The sequence below is a fragment of the Borostomias antarcticus genome (genome assembly GCF_949987555.1).
Source record: "Borostomias antarcticus genome assembly, chromosome: 22".
In the NCBI taxonomy this organism is placed as follows: Eukaryota; Metazoa; Chordata; class Actinopteri; order Stomiiformes; family Stomiidae; genus Borostomias; species Borostomias antarcticus.
Genome location: NC_140255.1, coordinates 9,219,636 through 9,239,715, shown reverse-complemented (window position 1 = coordinate 9,239,715; position 20,080 = coordinate 9,219,636). Strand labels below are relative to the sequence as shown.

The following is a 20,080-nucleotide window of genomic DNA, read 5'->3' as shown; positions in this document are numbered from 1 at the left end:
CGCTGACCCTTGTCGGTGTTTCGATCATGGGGATGACCAGGGCTACTCTCGTCTTCTGGTGGGCGTTGGTGTTCTTTGTAGCAAAGGTCTTAACTACCAGGTCCCAGACCCAAGACATGCTGGTCTCCATCTGCTGGGCGTCGGGCGTCTCTGTCCCCGTTTGAAGACCAGCGAAGCGGGCGTCGTCATAGTCCAGTAAGTGGCAGTCGTGGGTGATGAAGACGCGGTTCGCTCTAGTGGGCGGAGAGGCAGCCCACTGGTCAGGCACAGTGAGAGACATCAGGGTGTCTCTGAAGGCCTCGATGGCCGAAGGATCGATCTTGTACGCAGCCACCAAGAGAGCAACTCCAATGATAAGCTTTAAATGCGGAAAAGCCATCAGGAAAGTCTGAAACGTTCACAGGAAATTAATGGTGAATGCACTCCAGGAGGAGACGGAATGTGTGATGGATCTTTAACATTTTCTGTCCTTTTTATAGCTAAGATTGTTCTATGATGTCATAGAAGTCATTGAATGACATCATTAATTGTGCGTGTGTTCTATTAATACATCAATGGCTATGAAGCACAGCTTAAGCAGCTGCATTGGTTTCCACGGTGACGTGTCTCCTGAGGCGTGACTTGACCAATCAGGGGCCTCATTGAGGTACGCCTTTTTTTACACGGTCTTTTCCGAGATTTCTGGCGTACGCACTCTTCCGTCCCCACAGCGCGATCTATCCATAGACATTATAAAGACTGCACATTGTGCTGTACAATTCCAATGGACTCACGTCCGACGTGGCGGCCATCTTGTGCAGGGCATCCCACCATGTGACGTCAATGATCCCACAGATTCACTGTGTATATTTTAAATGGTAGATGTTAGATAATCTGGGAGAAAGTCCCTGTAATTGTGCACAAGTGGCATTTCCTATCACTGGGATTAGCTGGAATGCTTGTATATTTATACAGTAGGACCCCACTTATCCGAACTTCAGAGATCCGAACCTCCCGGTCTACCGCACAGGCTTGAAAAACGTTTTTTTTTTTTTTTTTGCCTGCTATCTGGTTACTGGTGGGTTGTTTTAGAGACTTTCTTTTAGGCTACAATAGCCAGACACGACAACTTGTCTGTCATTTCATTTATTTATTTATTATCATTTGCTCTAATTGTTCTAATGTTGGGTTGTTTTTAGGCTATACCATTTTGTTCTGCGAATACAGTAGCCTATCGATGCAGCGTAGGCCTCATTTGAGAATAAAGTACTGTATTCAAAGCATGCACTCAAGTGGAAATTCGGTTATTTTATTCTAGGCTACTGTAGGTCTATTATAAGCTAGGCTGTATGAGTTTAGTTGGCTATTTGATTGCAATTTTGATGCATTTTACTTAAGGGTAATTAATTAAGGGTAAGTAATTAAGGGTATTTATTGGTCTATTATGAGTCTATATGAAACAAGTACCACTTACTGAATTTGGTGCATAATTAATGCAGATAATTTTCAGTCATCCGGACATTTCAGAGATACGAACGACCTTCGGTCCCGCTGGGTTCGGATAAGTGGGGTCCTACTGTATTGTGAAAAAAATCTTTTTTATTGTGACTTGCCAAGAGATTATAGATGCAGCCCCCCCCCCTCCCCCGCCAGTATACTGTTAAGGTCTACTCTGTATCTGGTGTATTCTCCAGGGTTCCCACTCATTTTTACCAATACAAATTCCAACTTTTCCATGATTTTTCCATAACGTCTTGATGACCATGGGAACCCTGATTCTCACTAGCATCAGTATCAACTAGAAAAACCACGTAGCGGCTAAATGCAACAATGCAAGTTGCAGTTAACATTCAGTTGGTCTTGAGAGAGGGCCCCTGTGTTGATGTGGATGGTGCTTGTGTACACTAGCTTGCTGGTATTCTAGCTGTAATGCTAGCTAATACTAATGCTAGCTAGCATTACAGCTAGAATAGCTAACACAAATGCTAAATGCCAAATCATATGCGACGCCGACATGCTCATCACAAGTGTAGTGGCACGGTGGCCTGGCTCCACACACGACTCATTCATCCTGGCGCACAGCAGGGTAGGGGCTAGACTGGAGGCAGGCACTGCGCGTGACGGCGGTCTTGTCGGTGAGTGCATATGCCAAGATGCATATTCTTTTTTTCCTAAACTTTAATCTTTATTAGCATTTTCCATCCATACAACGACAATACAATAAAACAAAAACACAATAATATAACAGCTTATGGGTACTTCCATCAAGTCACAATGCAGCTATTTTCTCTTACTCAAAATTACAATTTCAATATTAGTGGTATCATCACACTTCCTTCTATAATCCATCCATTTTTCCCATCTCCCTTCAAACTTTCCTTCCTGCATCAATGCATGCGTGAACTTCTCCCTAACATAAATCTGCTCCACAACACCCAGCCACTGCTCCTTGGTTGGGCGTTCCACCTTATACCAAGCGCTCGTTATTGTCTTTTTACTAGCAACCAATAGTACTTTCACTAGGTATCTGTCCCCTCCTTATACATCATCCTGTGTTATGTTTGCCAAGATACATATTCAAAGCTGATAAGAATGAGAACCAGTCAAGACCCCACCACAAAATGAGGACCCAAGCCCTCAGCCCCCTCCCCGTCATGAGGGTTACCAGCGGGGCCAAAGGGCCCGCACTGAGGTCATGCGCCAGCTATGAAGACACAAACAAGTAAGGTTCACATTGTTACCATTTTATTGTCCGTTGGTGGGTGACTGTGTGAGTGCGTTTGTGAGTGAATGTGTGAGGTCCGTGAGTGTGGTAGTGAGTGACTGTGTGAGGTCCGTGACAGCATGTGTGAGGGAATGAAGTGCAGTGAGGATGTCCTGTTGGCTCTGGTTGGTCTGGTCAGGTCTGGTCTGTGGTCAGATCTGGTCTGTGGTCAGATCTGGTCTGTGGTCAGCGGTGGCTCCTCACTCATTACCCGCCTGCCAGACCTCACTCTGCTCTCCCTAAAGCCCCAACTAAGCCCTGCAGTCCCCTCTCCTCACACACACACACACACACACACACACACACACACAGAGACACACAGAGAGACACACACACACACACACACACACAGACACACACACACACACACACACACACACACACACACACTTGACTCACGGCATCCTCTCTGAGCCCCCCGGCCCCCCCCCCCCCATCTCTATATAAGACCGTCTGCTCCTCACTGTCCTCACTCTTGTCCTCAAGTGTGATTGTCATGTGTGTTTTTGTGTACCGGTGTCATGTGACAATGCTTAGTGTGGCCCTCACGTTTTTGCTTGGCTTCAATTCAGTTTCACAAAGGTTAACAAAATATTGTTATATAACTCAGTGTGTGTGTGTGTGTGTGTGTGTGTGTGTGTGTGTGTGTGTGTGTGCATGAGAGAGAGAGTTTTCTAACTTAAACATGATACCAGTCACGGTTTGCTGGCATACCTGTGAGTCTGTTGGTCAGGTGTTCCTATAGAATACCACCCTCAAATACCACCTGGCTTTACTAACTCACACTGTTACCCTCAATAAAACACCTCCCTGGCTTTACTAACTCACACTGTTACCCTCAACTGTCTCAACTCCTTTTTTCTTACAATCTGAGTCTGTCTGTCAGTCAGTCTGCCTGCCTGTCTGTGTATCTGTCACTATATCAGTCAGTCAAGTCAGGTCAGGTCTGTCACCGTCTGTCTGTGTATCTGTCTGTCAGTCAGTCTCATCACTACATCTGTCTGTCTAGCGGAAACACTGCATAAAAACATGAGGGCATCTGAGGTAGATGAACAATGTGGGCTAGAAGATTCATGTTCAGCAAGAAAGTTAGGCAGCCTGCGAGTTTGAGTTGAACATCTCCCCTCAACCTATATGAAAAGAAAGGAATGACTTGTCGAATCTCTGGTCTGAACAGGCAAATCTGATTAGACTCACAAAACTCAGTCGCGGACAACCCTAATTACACACATTCTGGAATTCCACACATTGTGGAGAATGCTAGTATGGAGTCCAGCGCCACAAAACATGGGCCTAGGGGCGGAGCCAGCGCATTACCTCTCAAACCCAGCTGCATTTGAACAGCCAATCATGAAGGCCAATCAGCCTCCCTGCACAGCCCCACTATCTGCGTGGGCCAATCATCGTCCGCGCAGAAAATCCAAGAGTCTTCCTATTGTTGTCCACGAACACCATTCCTTTCCCCCCAGAAGTTGTGGGTAGTGAGAATAGGGAAGCGCTGCTCCAGAAGGATGTTTGGTTGAAGTTTTGCTCTGTTTCCTGGTGGCGGCGTGTCGTTCCCTCAGGGCTCGCACAAGTTCGGAGCTCAGATCAGACGAGCGCTGCTGGACCTGCTGAGACTGCTCTGCCCAGACCCAACAGAACCTCCTCGAGCCCAGCAGGACCGAGGCCAGCAGGACCGAGGCCAGCCGGACCGAGGCCAGCAGGACCAGGCCCAGTCGGGCCAGGACAAAAAACACCTGTAGAACCCCAGCGGAACCGGGAGAACAGAGGACGCTCAGAGGGGGAGCAGCCGAGGGGTGGGATCTGATTGGTGGAGGACGGAGGAGGAGGAACCAGGCCCAGGATGACATCACATGAGCCTCTAAAAACTGGAAGAGGCTGATGGACGTTGATATTTGGGTAAAGTGTGAGTGTGAGTGTTTGCGTGTGCACGTGCGTGCGTGCACACACGCAGGCTAACCCTGGAGCCACCAGTAGACAGGCAAGATCTGAGCACATACACACATTTCCAGACACTGATAACCAACATACACCCCACACTGGGACCTCCTAACTCGGGTAGACACGAGAGCCGTGGCCCCCCTACAAACACCTCCCTACAGTGACAGACCAGCTGGCAGTCACCTAAAGGTTGAGCACCGGAGAGGACTCTTGGAGTCCTGAAGACCAAACCACCAAGAAGCTGAGTAACTGACCAATAGGGTCAACCCAAAAGCAATAATACTGTTGTAAATTTCACTATTAAAGACTCATGCCATTCCTGACATTTTAAACTGTTGTTTTATGATTGTACTAGTTACAGTACAGTAACTATGTTCTATTATGTTTTATACTCTGTTTTAAAGTCACTGGGCTATTTAAGATGTGTTTTCAAGTACTCTGTTATTCCCCATTCTGATAGCTTAGCTTAGCATCATTCACCAGTAATGTTAACAGTAGAGTGATCCATATTATGGATCAAAGGGGGGAAATGTGAAAGGTATTTTTGATAAAGTGCTATTATAGTTGTTTAATACAAGGCCTGTCTATTTAGGCCTAGTTATGCTTCAATACTGAATGTCAGCAGTTTGTACTTTTCCAGAACACATAGTACGCATGAAAAGTTGTTATTATCTGTGTTCCAGTAGCAGATAAGTTGACTGCCAAGGACACACAACCTCACAATGAAAAGCCTGTTAAAGTTGCAGAAAATGTAACTTAAAAGGGAACACCTTAATCACATCGGCTGAATGGAAAACAAAAGTAGTAAGCTTATAGGACTAGCATTAGATAAAAGTTTCAACCAATCAGGTACTAACACATGTAGTCACGCGCCAATGTATTGTGTGGAATAGTATATACAGAACGCCCCGACATTCGGTCGGCGCGCTTGCCCAGATACCCCTTGTGTCTCTGTGTAACCGTCCCTTTGCTGCAATTGTAAGGTAATAAAGTATGTTTCTTTTACTCTACTCTGTTATATTTCGTGTCCTCATTTGACAAGGTTGTGTGATTGTGTTGGTCCTTTGGGAGGAGAACCCTGTGGTAGGCTACTGGTGAATTCAATCTGAAGTGTTATAATAGTATTTTGTGAGTGTCCTAATGTCATAGGTCAACCGAGTCCAGCCACCACAATTGCTGTGTCTATTTTAAACTAATAGCTGTAGTAACCGTTGTATAAAAGCAATAAACCACTCGAGGCTTCGCGTCGTGCCTAACAACGCCCCCTAGCTGTTATAAAATCACTATAACACACGGCCTCGAGTGGTTCATTGCTTAAATGATCAACTGATTCATGATTTTAGCTGAAGATGGATACCAAACCTGACTATGGTAGACTTAGCAGCATAGAATCAGTTATTTATAACAGTACAGTTGGATTACAAATACAGTGCATCACACAAAAACTTGGTTCACCGGGCTTATTCACGTGGTGTTTGCATCACATGGTGGAGAGGAAGGAATTTCACTTTATTCAAGAAACAAGGCAAAGAATGCAATTTCCTTTGTCTCACTGTGTGAGTAGATGTGGAAAGTGGCTGGCGGTCACAGGGGATGGCTAAGCAACAGGATGTGAGAGGGTCTCTTATCAAGACCCCACATTCCAACCGGAGGGAGATGTGTCCCACAATATCAGTAGAACCGTTTTGTGGTCAGTAGACAATGGTCAGTAGAACTGTGTTGTCTTCAGTAGACAGTGGTCAGTAGAACCATGTCCTACACCACTACAAAATGTACAACTTGTTAATAAATAAAAGGTATTAAGGAGTAAACAGGTAAAGTTGTGTATCAGACTTATTCAAGGCATATTCTCTGTACTCTATCCAATAAAGATTTTTCCTGGAGTTGGAATGATTGAGTAGTCATGTTTTATGTGTCACTCCTCAAGTGCTGACAAACAATAGCTACAGTAGTGTACACACTATGGGTGATGTTTAAACCTATCCCACAGCTCCCTCTAAGGGATGGTCACAATACTGCAGCTCTTGATATGGGATCAAATTCATGGACCTCTTGATCGCGACACCTGTTTACATACTGTAGAGTTCCAATGACACATGAAAAAACAACACAAACCTACAAGTACTTTGTTTATTTACATATTTTTTAGGTACACAAATACAGTGGCAAATACAAATAAGAGAGAGAACGTAAGTCTTACACAGCTGGTAGTTGAGATAATTACACAGGAGTCAGTGACTGGCCAACCGGCTGTAGGTCAAACACAGAGGAAGAGGGACTAGCACTGAGCCAGTGGTGTGTTAGAGCAGGTCTAGAGGACAGAGACGTGGCCTGGGTACAGCCTAGACCGCCACCGTCTCAGCTGACTGGCCCAGGACAATAACCAATGCGATCTATTGAGTTGAACATCCATAACATCTTTGTCCAAACACATGGCCGAGGCCTAGAGCAGAGGTGGAGATGAATATCCAAGAACTCAACCTCGGCGAAGATTTCCTTAGGTAAGGTTATAACACGTTATAGACCCTGTATGTAGCCTTCAAAGTAAGCCAGTAGCCATGTCCGTGCAGGACCATTCTGGCCTATGAGGGAAATTTGTTAGTTTGGAGAGTTCAAGATATTATTTCACACACAACTCTGTACAAAAAAGGTATTTCACATTCAATAGGACAGCTTGTCCTTTCAAATGGCAGCTGTGTAAAATCAACCAACTTGTGGTGGACGCGTGGATGGTCCTGCACTTCATCTCTGGGGCTCTAAGAAGGCTCAAATTGGAGATGATCAGACTGACCCAACCCAGACCTGGATCCAGAACTGGACCTCACCTTTAACTGAATAGACGACCCCCCCCCCCCCAAAAAAAAGAGAAAAATCGAAAGTAGGAGAGTGAAAACATTTACACGCCTATATTACAGATATTTTTCACAGCTTAGAAATGATACAAAGAGCAGGGGAATGAGGAGTTCTGTACAGCAGAGAGAGAGAGAGAGAGAGAGGGCATCTGAGGTCTCCGATGGTAGCCTGCACCCGAGGTGCACGAGTTCTGTAGCACACTCGGAAGTGCACTAGTCCCTACGGTGCACTACCATGGGGAGCAGGGGGGGGGGGGGGGGGGGGGGGGGGGTTAGCCAGAAACATGCAGGTCTCCGGCACAGACACCTCTAGTTAGTGAACACGGCCAAGGAATCAGGATAGAATGGAACCGTCTGGTGATCTGGAAAAACAAAGAAGAAACTACCCCAACGTAACCCCCCCCCCCCAAACTACTCCCGACTACCCCAGCCTGACCTACAAGAAGAAACACAGCGTCTCTGTGCTCTCAGACGGGCCGGGCCGCACGGCGACAACGACGGTGCACTCTGGGAGTGGGAAATGGTCATCTTGATTGACGGGTGTGCCGAGAAAAGAGGACGAGCTGTGACCAATGGCGATGGTGGTTCCCCCCGTTGGTCGTTGGCCGTACATGAAGTCTGTTGGGGGTCGCCACGGCAGCGGTGACAATCCCAGCGGGGACTTTTCAATCAGAATCCCTCTGGGTCAGAGAGAGGGTGTGTGTGTGTGATCCCTCTGGGTCAGAGAGAAGGTGTGTGTGTGTGATCCCTCTGGGTCAGAGAGAAGGTGTGTGTGTGATCCCTCTGGGTCAGAGAGAAGGTGTGTGTGATTCCTCTGGGTCAGAGAGAAGGTGTGTGTGTGCGCACAGCCTTGCAAAAGTCTTCCAGTAACAAGGACAATGTGGTCCTTCTGACAGAGGGCCTTTATCAATACACCGGTGAATGGAGAGAGAGAGAGAGAGAGAGAGAGAGAGAGACTGACAGACATCATGCTGGTTGTGTCTGGAGCAGTCTGTCCATGGTAGCTGTAGTAGAGGTGGTGCTATTGAGAGTAGCTGACTGGCTCTGGGTGGGCGGGGACGGTGGCGAGCCATGATTGGTCCATCCCTCGGGTGAGTAGTTGCCGGAGGGAGGGGCTCATCGCGGAGCAGCAGAGTGGAGACCGGCGCCGGACACCATCTAAAACAGGAAGAGCATCACACGTGAGCTTCACCGCCACGGCGTGACATCATGCACCGACGCCACACGTCCACCAGCTGAGAAACGCACCCCCCCCCCTGCTGCATTTGGCATCTGGTGGACACTGGACACAGCGCCGTGTTTTAGCACTCTGTGTCAGAGCTGCGGAGCATGAGACGGGAGGGGGGAGGGCCGGGAACCTTCCTCGCCTGACTGGAGAAAGACAGGTGGAGGCTAGCGGACCCGTCACAGGGAGGAGGAGGAGGTGCGTGACTGGAGAAAGACAGGTGGAGGCTAGCGGACCCGTCACAGGGAGGAGGAGGAGGAGGAGGTGCCTGACTGGAGGAAGACAGGTGGAGGCTAGCGGACCCGTCACAGGGAGGAGGAGGAGGTGCGTGACTGGAGGAAGACAGGGGGAGGCTAGCGGACCCGTCAAAGGGAGGAGGAGGTGTGTGACTGGAGGTAGACGGGGAGGCTAGCGGACCCGTCACAGGGAGGAGGAGGAGGAGGTGCGTGACTGGAGGAAGACAGGTGGAGGCTAGCGGACCCGTCACAGGGAGGAGGAGGAGGAGGAGGTGCGTGACTGGAGGAAGACAGGGAGGCTAGCCTCCCCTTCACAGGGAGGAGGAGGAGGTGCCTGACTGGAGGAAGACAGGGGGAGGCTAGCGGACCCGTCACAGGGAGGAGGAGGTGCGTGACTGGAGGAAGACAGGGGGAGGCTAGCGGACCCGTCACAGGGAGGAGGAGGAGGAGGAGGTGCGTGACTGGAGGAAGACAGGGGGAGGCTAGCGGACCCGTCACAGGGAGGAGGAGGAGGAGGAGGTGCGTGACTGGAGGAAGACAGGGGGAGGCTAGCGGACCCGTCACAGGGAGGAGGAGGAGGAGGTGCGTGACTGGAGGAAGACAGGGGGAGGCTAGTGGACCAGTCACAGGGAGGAGGAGGAGGAGGAGCGTGACTGGAGGAAGACAGGGGGAGGCTAGCGGACCCGTCACAGGGAGGAGGAGGAGGAGGAGGTGCCTGACTGGAGGAAGACAGGGGGAGGCTAGCGGACCCGTCACAGGGAGGAGGAGGAGGAGGAGGTGCCTGACTGGAGGAAGACAGGGGGAGGCTAGCCTCCCCGTCACAGGGAGGAGGTGCCTGACTGGAGGAAGACAGGTGGAGGCTAGCGGACCCGTCACAGGGAGGAGGAGGAGGTGCCTGACTGGAGGAAGACAGGGGGAGGCTAGCGGACCCGTCACAGGGAGGAGGAGGTGCCTGACTGGAGAAAGACAGGGGGAGGCTAGCCTCCCCGTCACAGGGAGGAGGAGGAGGAGGTGCCTGACTGGAGGAAGACAGGGGGAGGCTAGCGGACCAGTCACAGGGAGGAGGAGGAGGAGGTGCGTGACTGGAGGAAGACAGGGGGAGGCTAGTGGACCAGTCACAGGGAGGAGGAGGAGGAGGTGCGTGACTGGAGGAAGACAGGGGGAGGCTAGCGGACCCGTCACAGGGAGGAGGAGGAGGAGGTGCGTGACTGGAGGAAGACAGGGGGAGGCTAGCGGACCCGTCACAGGGAGGAGGAGGAGGAGGTGCGTGACTGGAGGAAGACAGGGGGAGGCTAGCGGACCCGTCACAGGGAGGAGGAGGAGGAGGTGCGTGACTGGAGGAAGACAGGGGGAGGCTAGCGGACCAGTCACAGGGAGGAGGAGGAGGAGGTGCGTGACTGGAGGAAGACAGGGGGAGGCTAGCGGACCCGTCACAGGGAGGAGGAGGAGGAGGAGGTGCGTGACTGGAGGAAGACAGGGGGAGGCTAGCGGACCCGTCACAGGGAGGAGGAGGAGGAGGAGGTGCGTGACTGGAGGAAGACAGGGGGAGGCTAGCGGACCCGTCACAGGGAGGAGGAGGAGGAGGTGCGTGACTGGAGGAAGACAGGGGGAGGCTAGTGGACCAGTCACAGGGAGGAGGAGGAGGAGGTGCGTGACTGGAGGAAGACAGGGGGAGGCTAGCGGACCCGTCACAGGGAGGAGGAGGAGGAGGTGCGTGACTGGAGGAAGACAGGGGGAGGCTAGCGGACCCGTCACAGGGAGGAGGAGGAGGAGGTGCGTGACTGGAGGAAGACAGGGGGAGGCTAGCGGACCCGTCACAGGGAGGAGGAGGAGGAGGTGCGTGACTGGAGGAAGACAGGGGGAGGCTAGCGGACCAGTCACAGGGAGGAGGAGGAGGAGGTGCGTGACTGGAGGAAGACAGGGGGAGGCTAGCGGACCCGTCACAGGGAGGAGGAGGAGGAGGTGCTGAGCCATGCGGTCAGCGGCAGCCATACTAGCTAGTAGCTATGCTGAACTCTCTGGGGTTGAGGGGAAAACCAGGCAGCGCTGAGGGCAAAAGCAAAAGGGAGGGAGGGTGCACACACACACACGCGCACACACACACACACACACACACACACACACACACACACACAGTAGACCCCCTGTGGGATAGCCAGGGGGAGAGGAACGTGTGGGTGGATAGCTTTGGGGGCGGGTGCCATGCTAGGCGTCGTACCAGCAACCCGGCAAGCAGCAAGGCACAGGCCAGGGCGTGGGAGGAAGGGGGGAGGTCTGGTCGTACTGGGAGTAGGAGGGGAGACACTTCACGAGCAGGTTGAGATCCACCCCTCCAGGCCACGGGGGAGCAGATGGCTGACTGTTAGAGCTGACCTGGCCCAGACAGATCTGCTGACTCACCACGAAACCAGGAACTGACAAGAGTGATGTCATACGGGACCAGGAAGTAGGGTCTTTTGACTGCCAACGCAGACTTACCGCAAGGTCCTCATGAGTCATGGGGTGTATGATATCACCGTCTATCTGACTCTTGTTTCCTATAGGCCAGCAGGAGAACCAGGTCGTCCAGCTAGTTAACCCGCCAGCCATGTAGTCAGTTGACCACCCAATTATCAAACCAGCTAAGCAACTAACAAACTAGCCAGTTAACCAGACAGCTTGCAAGTCAGTCAGCCGACCAGTTAACCAGCCAGTCAAGAAACTAGCCAGTTAACCTGGCAGTTATGGTGCGTTCGTTTGTGGTCGGAGGTGGCAAGTCGCAAGTGGCAAAATACCTACCTCCGACCTGTGTGCATTCGAGCTATATACCATTATATCACAGTTACCTAGTTATATCTAGTGCATTCGAGCAACTGGGGGCTGAGAAACATATCCGAATTTGCGACGAGGAAGTCCGAGTTCATGCAGTGTTTTATTTAATAATTCCTAGTAGCAAGTCGCAATTTGCCACCTCCCAGTTATAAACGAACGCACCATTAAACTGGCTAGTTTACCAGCTGGTTAATTAACCAGCCAGCTAACGAGTCAGTCAGCCGACCAGTTAACCAGCCAGTCAGGAAACTAGCCAGTAAACCAGCCGGTTAAATTAACCAGCCAGTCAGCCATTTTCCTTCAGACCTGGAACAGTGTATCCCAGCGGAGCCAGGACTCACCGGAGCGGCGGTCAGACCAGCACATGGCGCTCGTCTACTTGGCGTGATGATCGAAGGGAATGCTATTCTGAGGTCGGGGCGGGAGGTGGAGGTAGGGAGAGAGAGAAGGCCCGTCATCAGGTCAGAGGGACGGACAGACAGACAGGCAGACAGGCTCAGCGGTATTCTGTGTCTGTACATGCGTCTACCCGGTGTATGCATCTACACGTGTCTGCATTCAGCATCTGGATCTGCCTGCATGTGTCCATGGCTGTATCTGTACTCTCAGAGCTGACCCTATATGACCCCGGCTGAAGAGCAGACAGACAAGCCTCTGGGAGTCTGAGCGGGACCCTGTGGTAGGGGGGGCGTGTTGAGGTCAACTAAGCCTGGAGGGTGTCGGGACTGTACTGGTGTTCAGTCCGTCCCTGTTCACTCTCTGCCTTGTTGATATCGGGGTCCTTGCCTGTTAATATCGGGGTCTATATACATGTTCTACACTCACAAGATCCACTCAGTCAGTCACTGGTCGTTAGTAAAAAAAAAAAAAACACTCCCACTTTTATTGGTCGATCTGCATGCTCTTCTGGGGGCGGGGTCAGGGACGGCTGGGGGAGGGGGGGGGGGGGGGCGTGTACCTGGGAGGTGGACATGCGGGAGGCGTCCTGGCGGCCGGTCAGGTCGGAGGACGACACGTTGACGGGGGCGCCGCGGTGCAGACGCATGCTGACCTTCCTCTCCCGCTCCACACCGGACACGGGCCGAGGAGACGTGTTGGCTAGGAGGAGGGAGAGGGGGAGGAGGAGGGAGAAGAAAAGGAGGAGGAGGAGATAGAGTAGGGACAGGAGGGAGAGGAGGCACAGAAAGAGGGAGGGAGAGGAGGCGAGAAAGGAGGAGGGACAGAGAGCGGGAGGGAGAGGAGGGATAGAGAGGGGGGGGGAGAGAGGAGGAGGCACAGAGGGAGGGAGAGGAGGAGGGATAGAGGGAGGAAGAGGAGAGAGAGGAGGGATAGATAGAGGGAGAGGAGGGATAGAGAGGGGGGGAGAGAGAGGAGGAGGCAGAGGAGGAGGGATAGAGGGAGGGAGAGGAGAGAGAGGAGGGATAGATAGAGGGAGGAAGAGAAGAGCAGAAATGAACCAAGCAAACAGACAATCAGTTACTTGAATTGTGAGGAGCCTAGGAGAAAGGGGAAACGTTATCTATGGGTACAGAGGGGGCGGGGCTAGAACTGTGTGTACCTGTGTGTGAGGTGGGGGTAAGGGGGGTGGGCGGGGCTCCGTCCTGCGCCGGTCGGGGTCGTCCTGAGGAGGCGGGGATTCCCCGGACGCCGGGGTTCCTGCCGTGCCTCAGCCTGTCCTCTCTGTCCCTCCGCTCACGCTCCGCCTCCTCCACCGCACGATTGGCCCCCTGCGAACAGAGGGGGAGGCGGTCAGAAAGAATACTTTCCATGGCTATTAGTACCACAGCATCCTAATATCACTGAGCAAACCAATCCAAGCACAAGTAATGGCCCCTCTGGGGTAAATACAGGTTTTCAGAATATAATATTTTGAATCCACGTACAAACTTGAGCATGTTCCAGTCGAAGACGTAGTCGTAGGAGAAGCCCTGCCGGTGGAACAGGTTCCTGAAGAGCTGCCGCAGGTACGAGTAGTCGGGCTTGTCGTCGAAGCGCAGCGAGCGACAGAAGTTCAGGTAGGTGGAGAACTCAGCTGAGAGGTAGGGGAGAGGAACAGGACAGGACAGGGCCGTCAATCAGAAACAAGAACTCCAGCCGGGAGCACCGCCAGACACACAGAACGGAATCATCTACATGGGCGGAACACTTACAGGGGTAGCCCTTACAGAGCACCTCGATGGGGGTGGACATCTTCTTCTCGCTGATGCGTTCGTACTTCTGCCTCTTGGTGGCGGCCTTGAGGCCCTGCCAGGGCAGCGAGCCCAGGTTGAAGTACATGAGGACGTAGCCCAGAGACTCCAGGTCGTCACGCCTCGACTGCTCTGAGGGGGGGCGGGGGGGGGGCAGGAGAGGTGGAGAGACTGTCAAACACAGTTCTTGTACTTAAAAACTTGTTTTCCTGTCCACTTGTGTGTGTGTGTGTGTGTGTCTTTACCGATGCCCAGGTGTGTGTTGATGGAGGCGTAGCGGGCGGTGCCGGTCAGGTTCTTGTTCTCCCGGTAGGGGATGTGCTGGTGCGTGCGCGCGTCGCGGTACTTCTTGGCCAGGCCGAAGTCGATGATGTAGACCAGGTTGCCCTTCTTGCCGAGCCCCATCAGGAAGTTGTCTGGCTTCACGTCGCGGTGGATGAAGTTCTTAGAGTGGATATACTCAATCCTGCTGATCTGGGGCGGGCAGAGAGAGGAGGGGGGAAGACGCTCATCACACACAGCTCATATACTGGAACTGCATCAGTTATTAACACGGTCATTCTAGAGCAGGGGTTCCCAAACTCCATCAATGTGGGCCTCCCTTCTGAAAACAGTGACACACCCGCGCCCCCCCCAACCTCCCAAATTTGTCCATTATGCAAGGCAGCGTTAGCTAGCCCGTAACGTTACACAGCCAAGTTAGCTCGGTGGCACCTGTTGCTAGTTAACGTTATGACGTATTCGCACAATACATTCATGCCTGCGGGGGGAGGCTTTCTCTGCACTACCCACAAATTTATGATACATCTCTGCCATTATTTAGTTCGATCTTCTGATCTTTAAAATCACATTTCATTCATAAAAACCATAGACATTTTAAAAATAAAAAAACATGTTTTTTTTTTGTTTTTTTCTAACCATCCCTCCGCGCCTCTCCTGAATTTCTTTGGGGCCCCCCAGGGGAGGTCCGCCTCACAGTTTGGGAACCCATGTTCTAGAGGCATTAGAAGACCACGTCACACAATGGTGAACATGCGTACCATCTGGTCAGCCAGGAGCAGGACGGTCTTGAGGCTGAACTTGCGGGAGCAGAAGTTGAAGAGGTCCTCCAGGCTGGGCCCCAGCAGCTCCATCACCATCACGTTGTAGTCGCCCTCCGCTCCGCACCACTTGATGGTAGGGATGCCCACTGGAGGGAGAGAGAGAGGGCGAGAGAGAGAGAGGTATAAAAATCACTCTTGGGACATTTAGACCGGGCTGGCTGAATGCACAGTGAAGACAAGCAGGACAACCAGTGAGTCCAGTAACTGCTGCCCACAGCGCCCAGATTAAGACTCACATCCTCCCTCCCCCTTTTCACTCCTCTCCTCCCTCCCTCACCTCCTCCCTGCATCATCTTGTAGATCTTGCTCTCAATGTGCAGCTGGGGGTGCTTGGTCTTCACACACTCCAGCTTGATGGCCACCTCCTCCCCCGTGGAGATATCAGTACCTGCAGGGGGCGATAGAGAGGGAGGGAGGGAGGGAGGGAGGGAGGGAGGGAGGGAGAGGAGATGGAGGGAGAAAAAAAAAAAGATTGATCAGTGAAACATTCAGGTGCAGGGTTTCCCCTCCACCACCACGTTAGGCTACTCAAGGCCAGTCCTAATGCATGACTACTATGAAGGGCGTCTGTTGGGAGCAGATTCTATCTGTAATACCACCACGTTACCACACTGGGTTTGGTTGCTGCCGCAGAAGCTGGTAGGAATGTGATTACCGGTGGGGGGGGGGGGGGGGGGGGGCTCCCTCCCAAACTGCAGTGGAACTAAACAGAAAGCAAGTCCAGGCCCGTCCCAGCTAAAAAACACACACAAACACACACACCCCATCTATTTCAATCCCAGCACATCCCACAGACAGACAGACAGACACAGAGAGAGAGAGAGTGAGAGAGAGAGAGAGAGAGAGAGAGAGAGAGAGAGAGAGAGAGAGAGAGAGAGAGAGTGGGCTGACTATTGTATGGTGACAACTTACAAACCACCAGCTGCCAGTAGCTCGCTGCGGCTCCTGAAAAGCCACTTAACACCTCTTCAATGAGCCCGGCCTGCCAGCGCACACACACGCGCGCGCATGTCGATGAATCATACATGTTACATAAAGTTTGGTGCATTAGTCCACAGTAGTATAGAGCAGAGGGAATTATGGTTGAGTGGAGATGCTCTTCCCCGCTGCACAGTGTTTTTAGCTTCATTTAACCTTTATTTCGTCAGGCAAGTCATTAAGAACTAATTCTTATTTACAATGGCGGCCTGGGAAGTGTGTGTGTGTGGCCTGTATTAGTCAATACACCTGTGTGCCGCTCCCCCGTGACACAGGAACAATACACAGCTGACCTAGCAAAACGCATGCACGCACGACACACACATACAAACTCATACAAAGACACACAACAGATATTTGTGACTGACAGCTGGCCTGGTTTCTGTGGGTGTTATCTATTGGGGTTAGAACATGCTTAACAGGGGCATGTAAGCCCTTGTCTTCACAAATAAAACACTTTTGTGATTATGGCATATGGTCCAACAACATTCTCAGCCCCTAGATTGTCATAACATGTTTCAATTTTGATGACAGCCTTGGAGTGTGGCCCCATGCTTCCCTTCTGGAAATGCTGAACCCAAGTTTCAGTGCTACTTATGTAACAATAATTCAGAGAGGGGTTCAAAAGAAAAACAACTCTTCCCTGTGTGTATGGAGCGGGGTGGGGGAAGTAGCCTTATATCTAAACCACATGTCTGTAACAGACAGCAGGACTAGGGGGCTGGGGTCAATCCCATTCACTTTCCGCAGAAATAGTCTGCTCAAGATGTCCAATTCAGTCATCTATAGACCGCTGTGACTGCAGACCATCTATCTACATATGAGTTTTAACGTTCAACATAGCAATCGATTTGCCATCGGCTCTATGAAGAAATTATACAGGGAAGTGAAAGTGAACCATTGCTCTGAAAGATAGCTATCCGAGTTTCAGTGTACCATATCAAGTTACACATAGGACTTTTGTGCAACAACACTGACTGTTAGGAGCGAGGCTGATGTCATTGTGTCAGACAATCAGCTCTTTCTGTCTTTAATACACTAGGCCTAGTAACTGATGTCCTGGAGCCGGACCAAGCGCGCCTGGGAGACCACCACCAATACTGGAGCTGGACCTCAAGGTCTGGACTATACAGCAGGAAAGCCCGTTACACTGCATCCACTGGGATGGGTGTAAACACACAAATACAGAGAATGCCTTCTAGGGAGAGTCAGCTGGGCACCACTTCTGACCGGATGACATGGTGAGTCCACAGCGACTGGGCCAAAAACAAACGTCTGGATTCAAATTAACCGAGGTCGCGCTGGGCAACCAGGTGATAACATACAAGAAGCTACTTCCGTTGACAGTTGACTTATTATGGTGAGGAAAAACCAGAAGAACCAGTCTTAAAACACACAACAGCAAACAGACCTGGGCCACACTGTCACACATTCAAATACAGGAAACTTGACCCAAGTACAGGAAACTAGAGTAGGTTAGCACTAGGAGGTTGGGACAATAGGCATATGCGATGTTGCGGGAAACCGTTACTAGCATCGCATTATGTCTCATCATGGTAAACTAGCTAACTAGTAGTGCTAACCTACTCTAGTTTCAATACTTAGGTCCTGGTTTCTCGTCCTAAAATGATGGGGAATGCCATTGCCTGGGGGACAGAGCAGTGCAACTGCCTGGTTAATGTCGAATAGCTAGCTAGCTAGCTTGCAACTGCCCTTCAGCCATAGATTAGCTGACAGATGGAGGCTGGCTAACGTTACTAGCACACTGAAATGTAGGGTGACCTGGTCTGGCAGCATTCAGCCTGGTTCCCTCAGCTTCCACCCAGATTGGTCTGCCAAGCTAGCCGAGACGTTAGAAAAATATGACTAAAACCAAGGAAAACAACGTGGAAAACGCACCCTCTATCATCCGTCTAATGTAAATGCCTGTTGTGTCTCAATCAGAATTCAAAATGGGTAACAATTAGCAAGCAAGCTTTAGCCAGCTGTGATAACGTTACAACGTTGGGTGGCCGGCCAGGCAGTGACAAGACAACCAGACAGTATCACCAAGTTGGATACTACAATTATGACAGAACGACTAACGTTATCAAAATTATCGTTAGCTGGCTAGCTAACTTTAGGTGGATTTCTTTATTTTCCCTAGCATAGCTAGCTAACTAACATAGCAGCCTGGGTTACCGTTAACGTTAGCTACAGGAGGGTTTACATAGCTAGCTAGCTAAACGTTATCTATAACGGCCTAGATTGCGTATACTATGCCCCTTTAGCACTAGCCACAATTTCATACGTTTTTTTACTCGTAATTTTACTCACCCAAATAGATGTCTCCAAAAGATCCACTTCCAATCTTCCTTCCCAGCCTGTATCGGTTCCCCACTCTCAACTCCATTTTTTGCAGTGTTGTTCCTAAAGCTAGCTTCAGATTTACTGGAAAATCAACCTTGCTGTTTTGTGCCCTTTTTGTTACCTAATCACCAGATTTCTCACCTTACTGACTGGTGTACAACCCCTTTATTCACTGTCCCCCCTCCCCCCGAATCCCAACAGAAGATTCAGTTCCTTCTCTACAAATCCAATTTTCACCATCCCTTTTCTATCTATCTGTTTTCCTGAATATCACAATACCGATATCGGCTAACAGCTAAGAGTGCGTAGATTATGATCCTATAGTTGTTGATATCATCCTCCTCGAAATTAAGGAAGATGGAGATGGATTTTGATGGCAGCTACCCTCTAAAAATCACCCGCTACCCCACTGAAAGATTTTCTCCCACTGTTGAAAATTGAATTACGTCTGTGACATCACTTCCCCTAGCAACCGTGAGCAGGTCGAATACAAGGGGCGGGGTTGGATTGTAGGTTACTTTGTAACTAGACTTTTCACATTGAATGTTACTTTGTATATAGCTATAGGGATTCAACTAGTGTTAATTTGTAACTAGCTTCTTTAGTATCTAGCTGTAGGCGATTCAATTAGTGTTAATTTGTAACTAGGTTGAATTGGACATTGGCTTTTCATCTTGTGATAGGCTATATAGTATAGTATATAGTCTCTTATTATTTTTTGTCTGTTTCTAGATTATTATCTTATTATTTAGATAATAATGATCCTATTATCTTATTATTTTGATAAAAAGAGTCAGATGCAATAATGTGAACATTCTTGGTAGAGTGTCACAGTATCTCGTGTCATGAGAAAAACAGAAACTAGATTGTGTGGAATGGCAGGCATCCCAGTCACGTGAGGACACATGAAGCAGTGTCACACCTGGGGCCTAGGTATGCCAGTGAGCTGTGACATGATGTAGCATGGCATCCCCAGACAGGAAGGGGATTGCTCCTGTCTCATGATAACTGTTGACCCGGCCAGCTACAGTGACTGGGTCTAATATTAGAGTAGGTTGAGGTTGTAATTTGGAATTGAGTATTAGAGTTTATCATTATCAAGCATAATATTGGAGCCAGCAGCAACATTTCACTGTGACTGTACACCGTACACTATGTGACAAATAAAGGAATCTTGAATCTTGTCAGCATGTACCGACACAACAACAGAGTGGACAGGGATCAGACTCGACCCCCCCACCCCCCTCTCTCCCTCTCTCTCCAACACACACACTGCTCTGTAACCATTACTGTCTTTTCCTCCCTCTCTTCACACACACACACACACACACATAGGGATAGATCCCGCGGTCCTGATTGCTATCTCTCTCTAATCCACTGAAATGGCACGTGTGGGGCAGAAAAAACAACAGTATGTTCAGTCTTGGTATTGAATTTAGTCTCCATCAAGTTCTGTTTCAAAGATCTGATCCAGAGTTTGAACATAAAGAGACATCTCCTTCATCTCCTCGTTCTGAGCCGAAGAACTGAGAAGCTGGTTCTTGCAGGCTGTATATCTGGCCATCATCATCATATCTCTCTCCCTCTCTCTATCTGTCTATTTGTCTGTCTGTCTGTCTGTATGTCTGTCTGTCTGTCTGTCTCTGCAGT

General features: G+C 50.3%; 1 protein-coding gene across 1 annotated transcript; it reads right to left on the bottom strand.

Moving 5' to 3' along the window:
- Positions 1–6,841: 6,841 nt before the first annotated feature.
- On the bottom strand, positions 6,842–18,822 carry csnk1db (casein kinase 1, delta b). The gene is made up of 9 exons (XM_084456208.1): positions 18,398–18,822; positions 15,381–15,491; positions 15,041–15,189; positions 14,246–14,474; positions 13,962–14,132; positions 13,695–13,843; positions 13,370–13,538; positions 12,770–12,909; positions 6,842–8,697 (listed from the first exon to the last, which is right to left on the bottom strand). Exons 1-9 carry the CDS (start codon positions 18,471–18,473, stop codon positions 8,656–8,658), a joined length of 1,236 nt encoding a protein of 411 aa, XP_084312334.1. The 5' UTR covers positions 18,474–18,822; the 3' UTR covers positions 6,842–8,655.
- Positions 18,823–20,080: the final 1,258 nt, after the last annotated feature.

Excerpts from the sequence above, each read along its gene's own strand:
- csnk1db (XM_084456208.1), bottom strand. The coding sequence starts at position 18,473 with ATGGAGTTGAGAGTGGGGAACCGATACAGGCTGGGAAGGAAGATTGGA. Across the intron at positions 13,844-13,961 it reads GCTCTGTAAGGGCTACCCCT|CTGAGTTCTCCACCTACCTG; the intron begins GTAAGTGTTCCG and ends CCTACCTCTCAG. Across the intron at positions 12,910-13,369 it reads TACCCCCACCTCACACACAG|CCAACACGTCTCCTCGGCCC; the intron begins GTACACACAGTT and ends CCCTCCTCCTAG.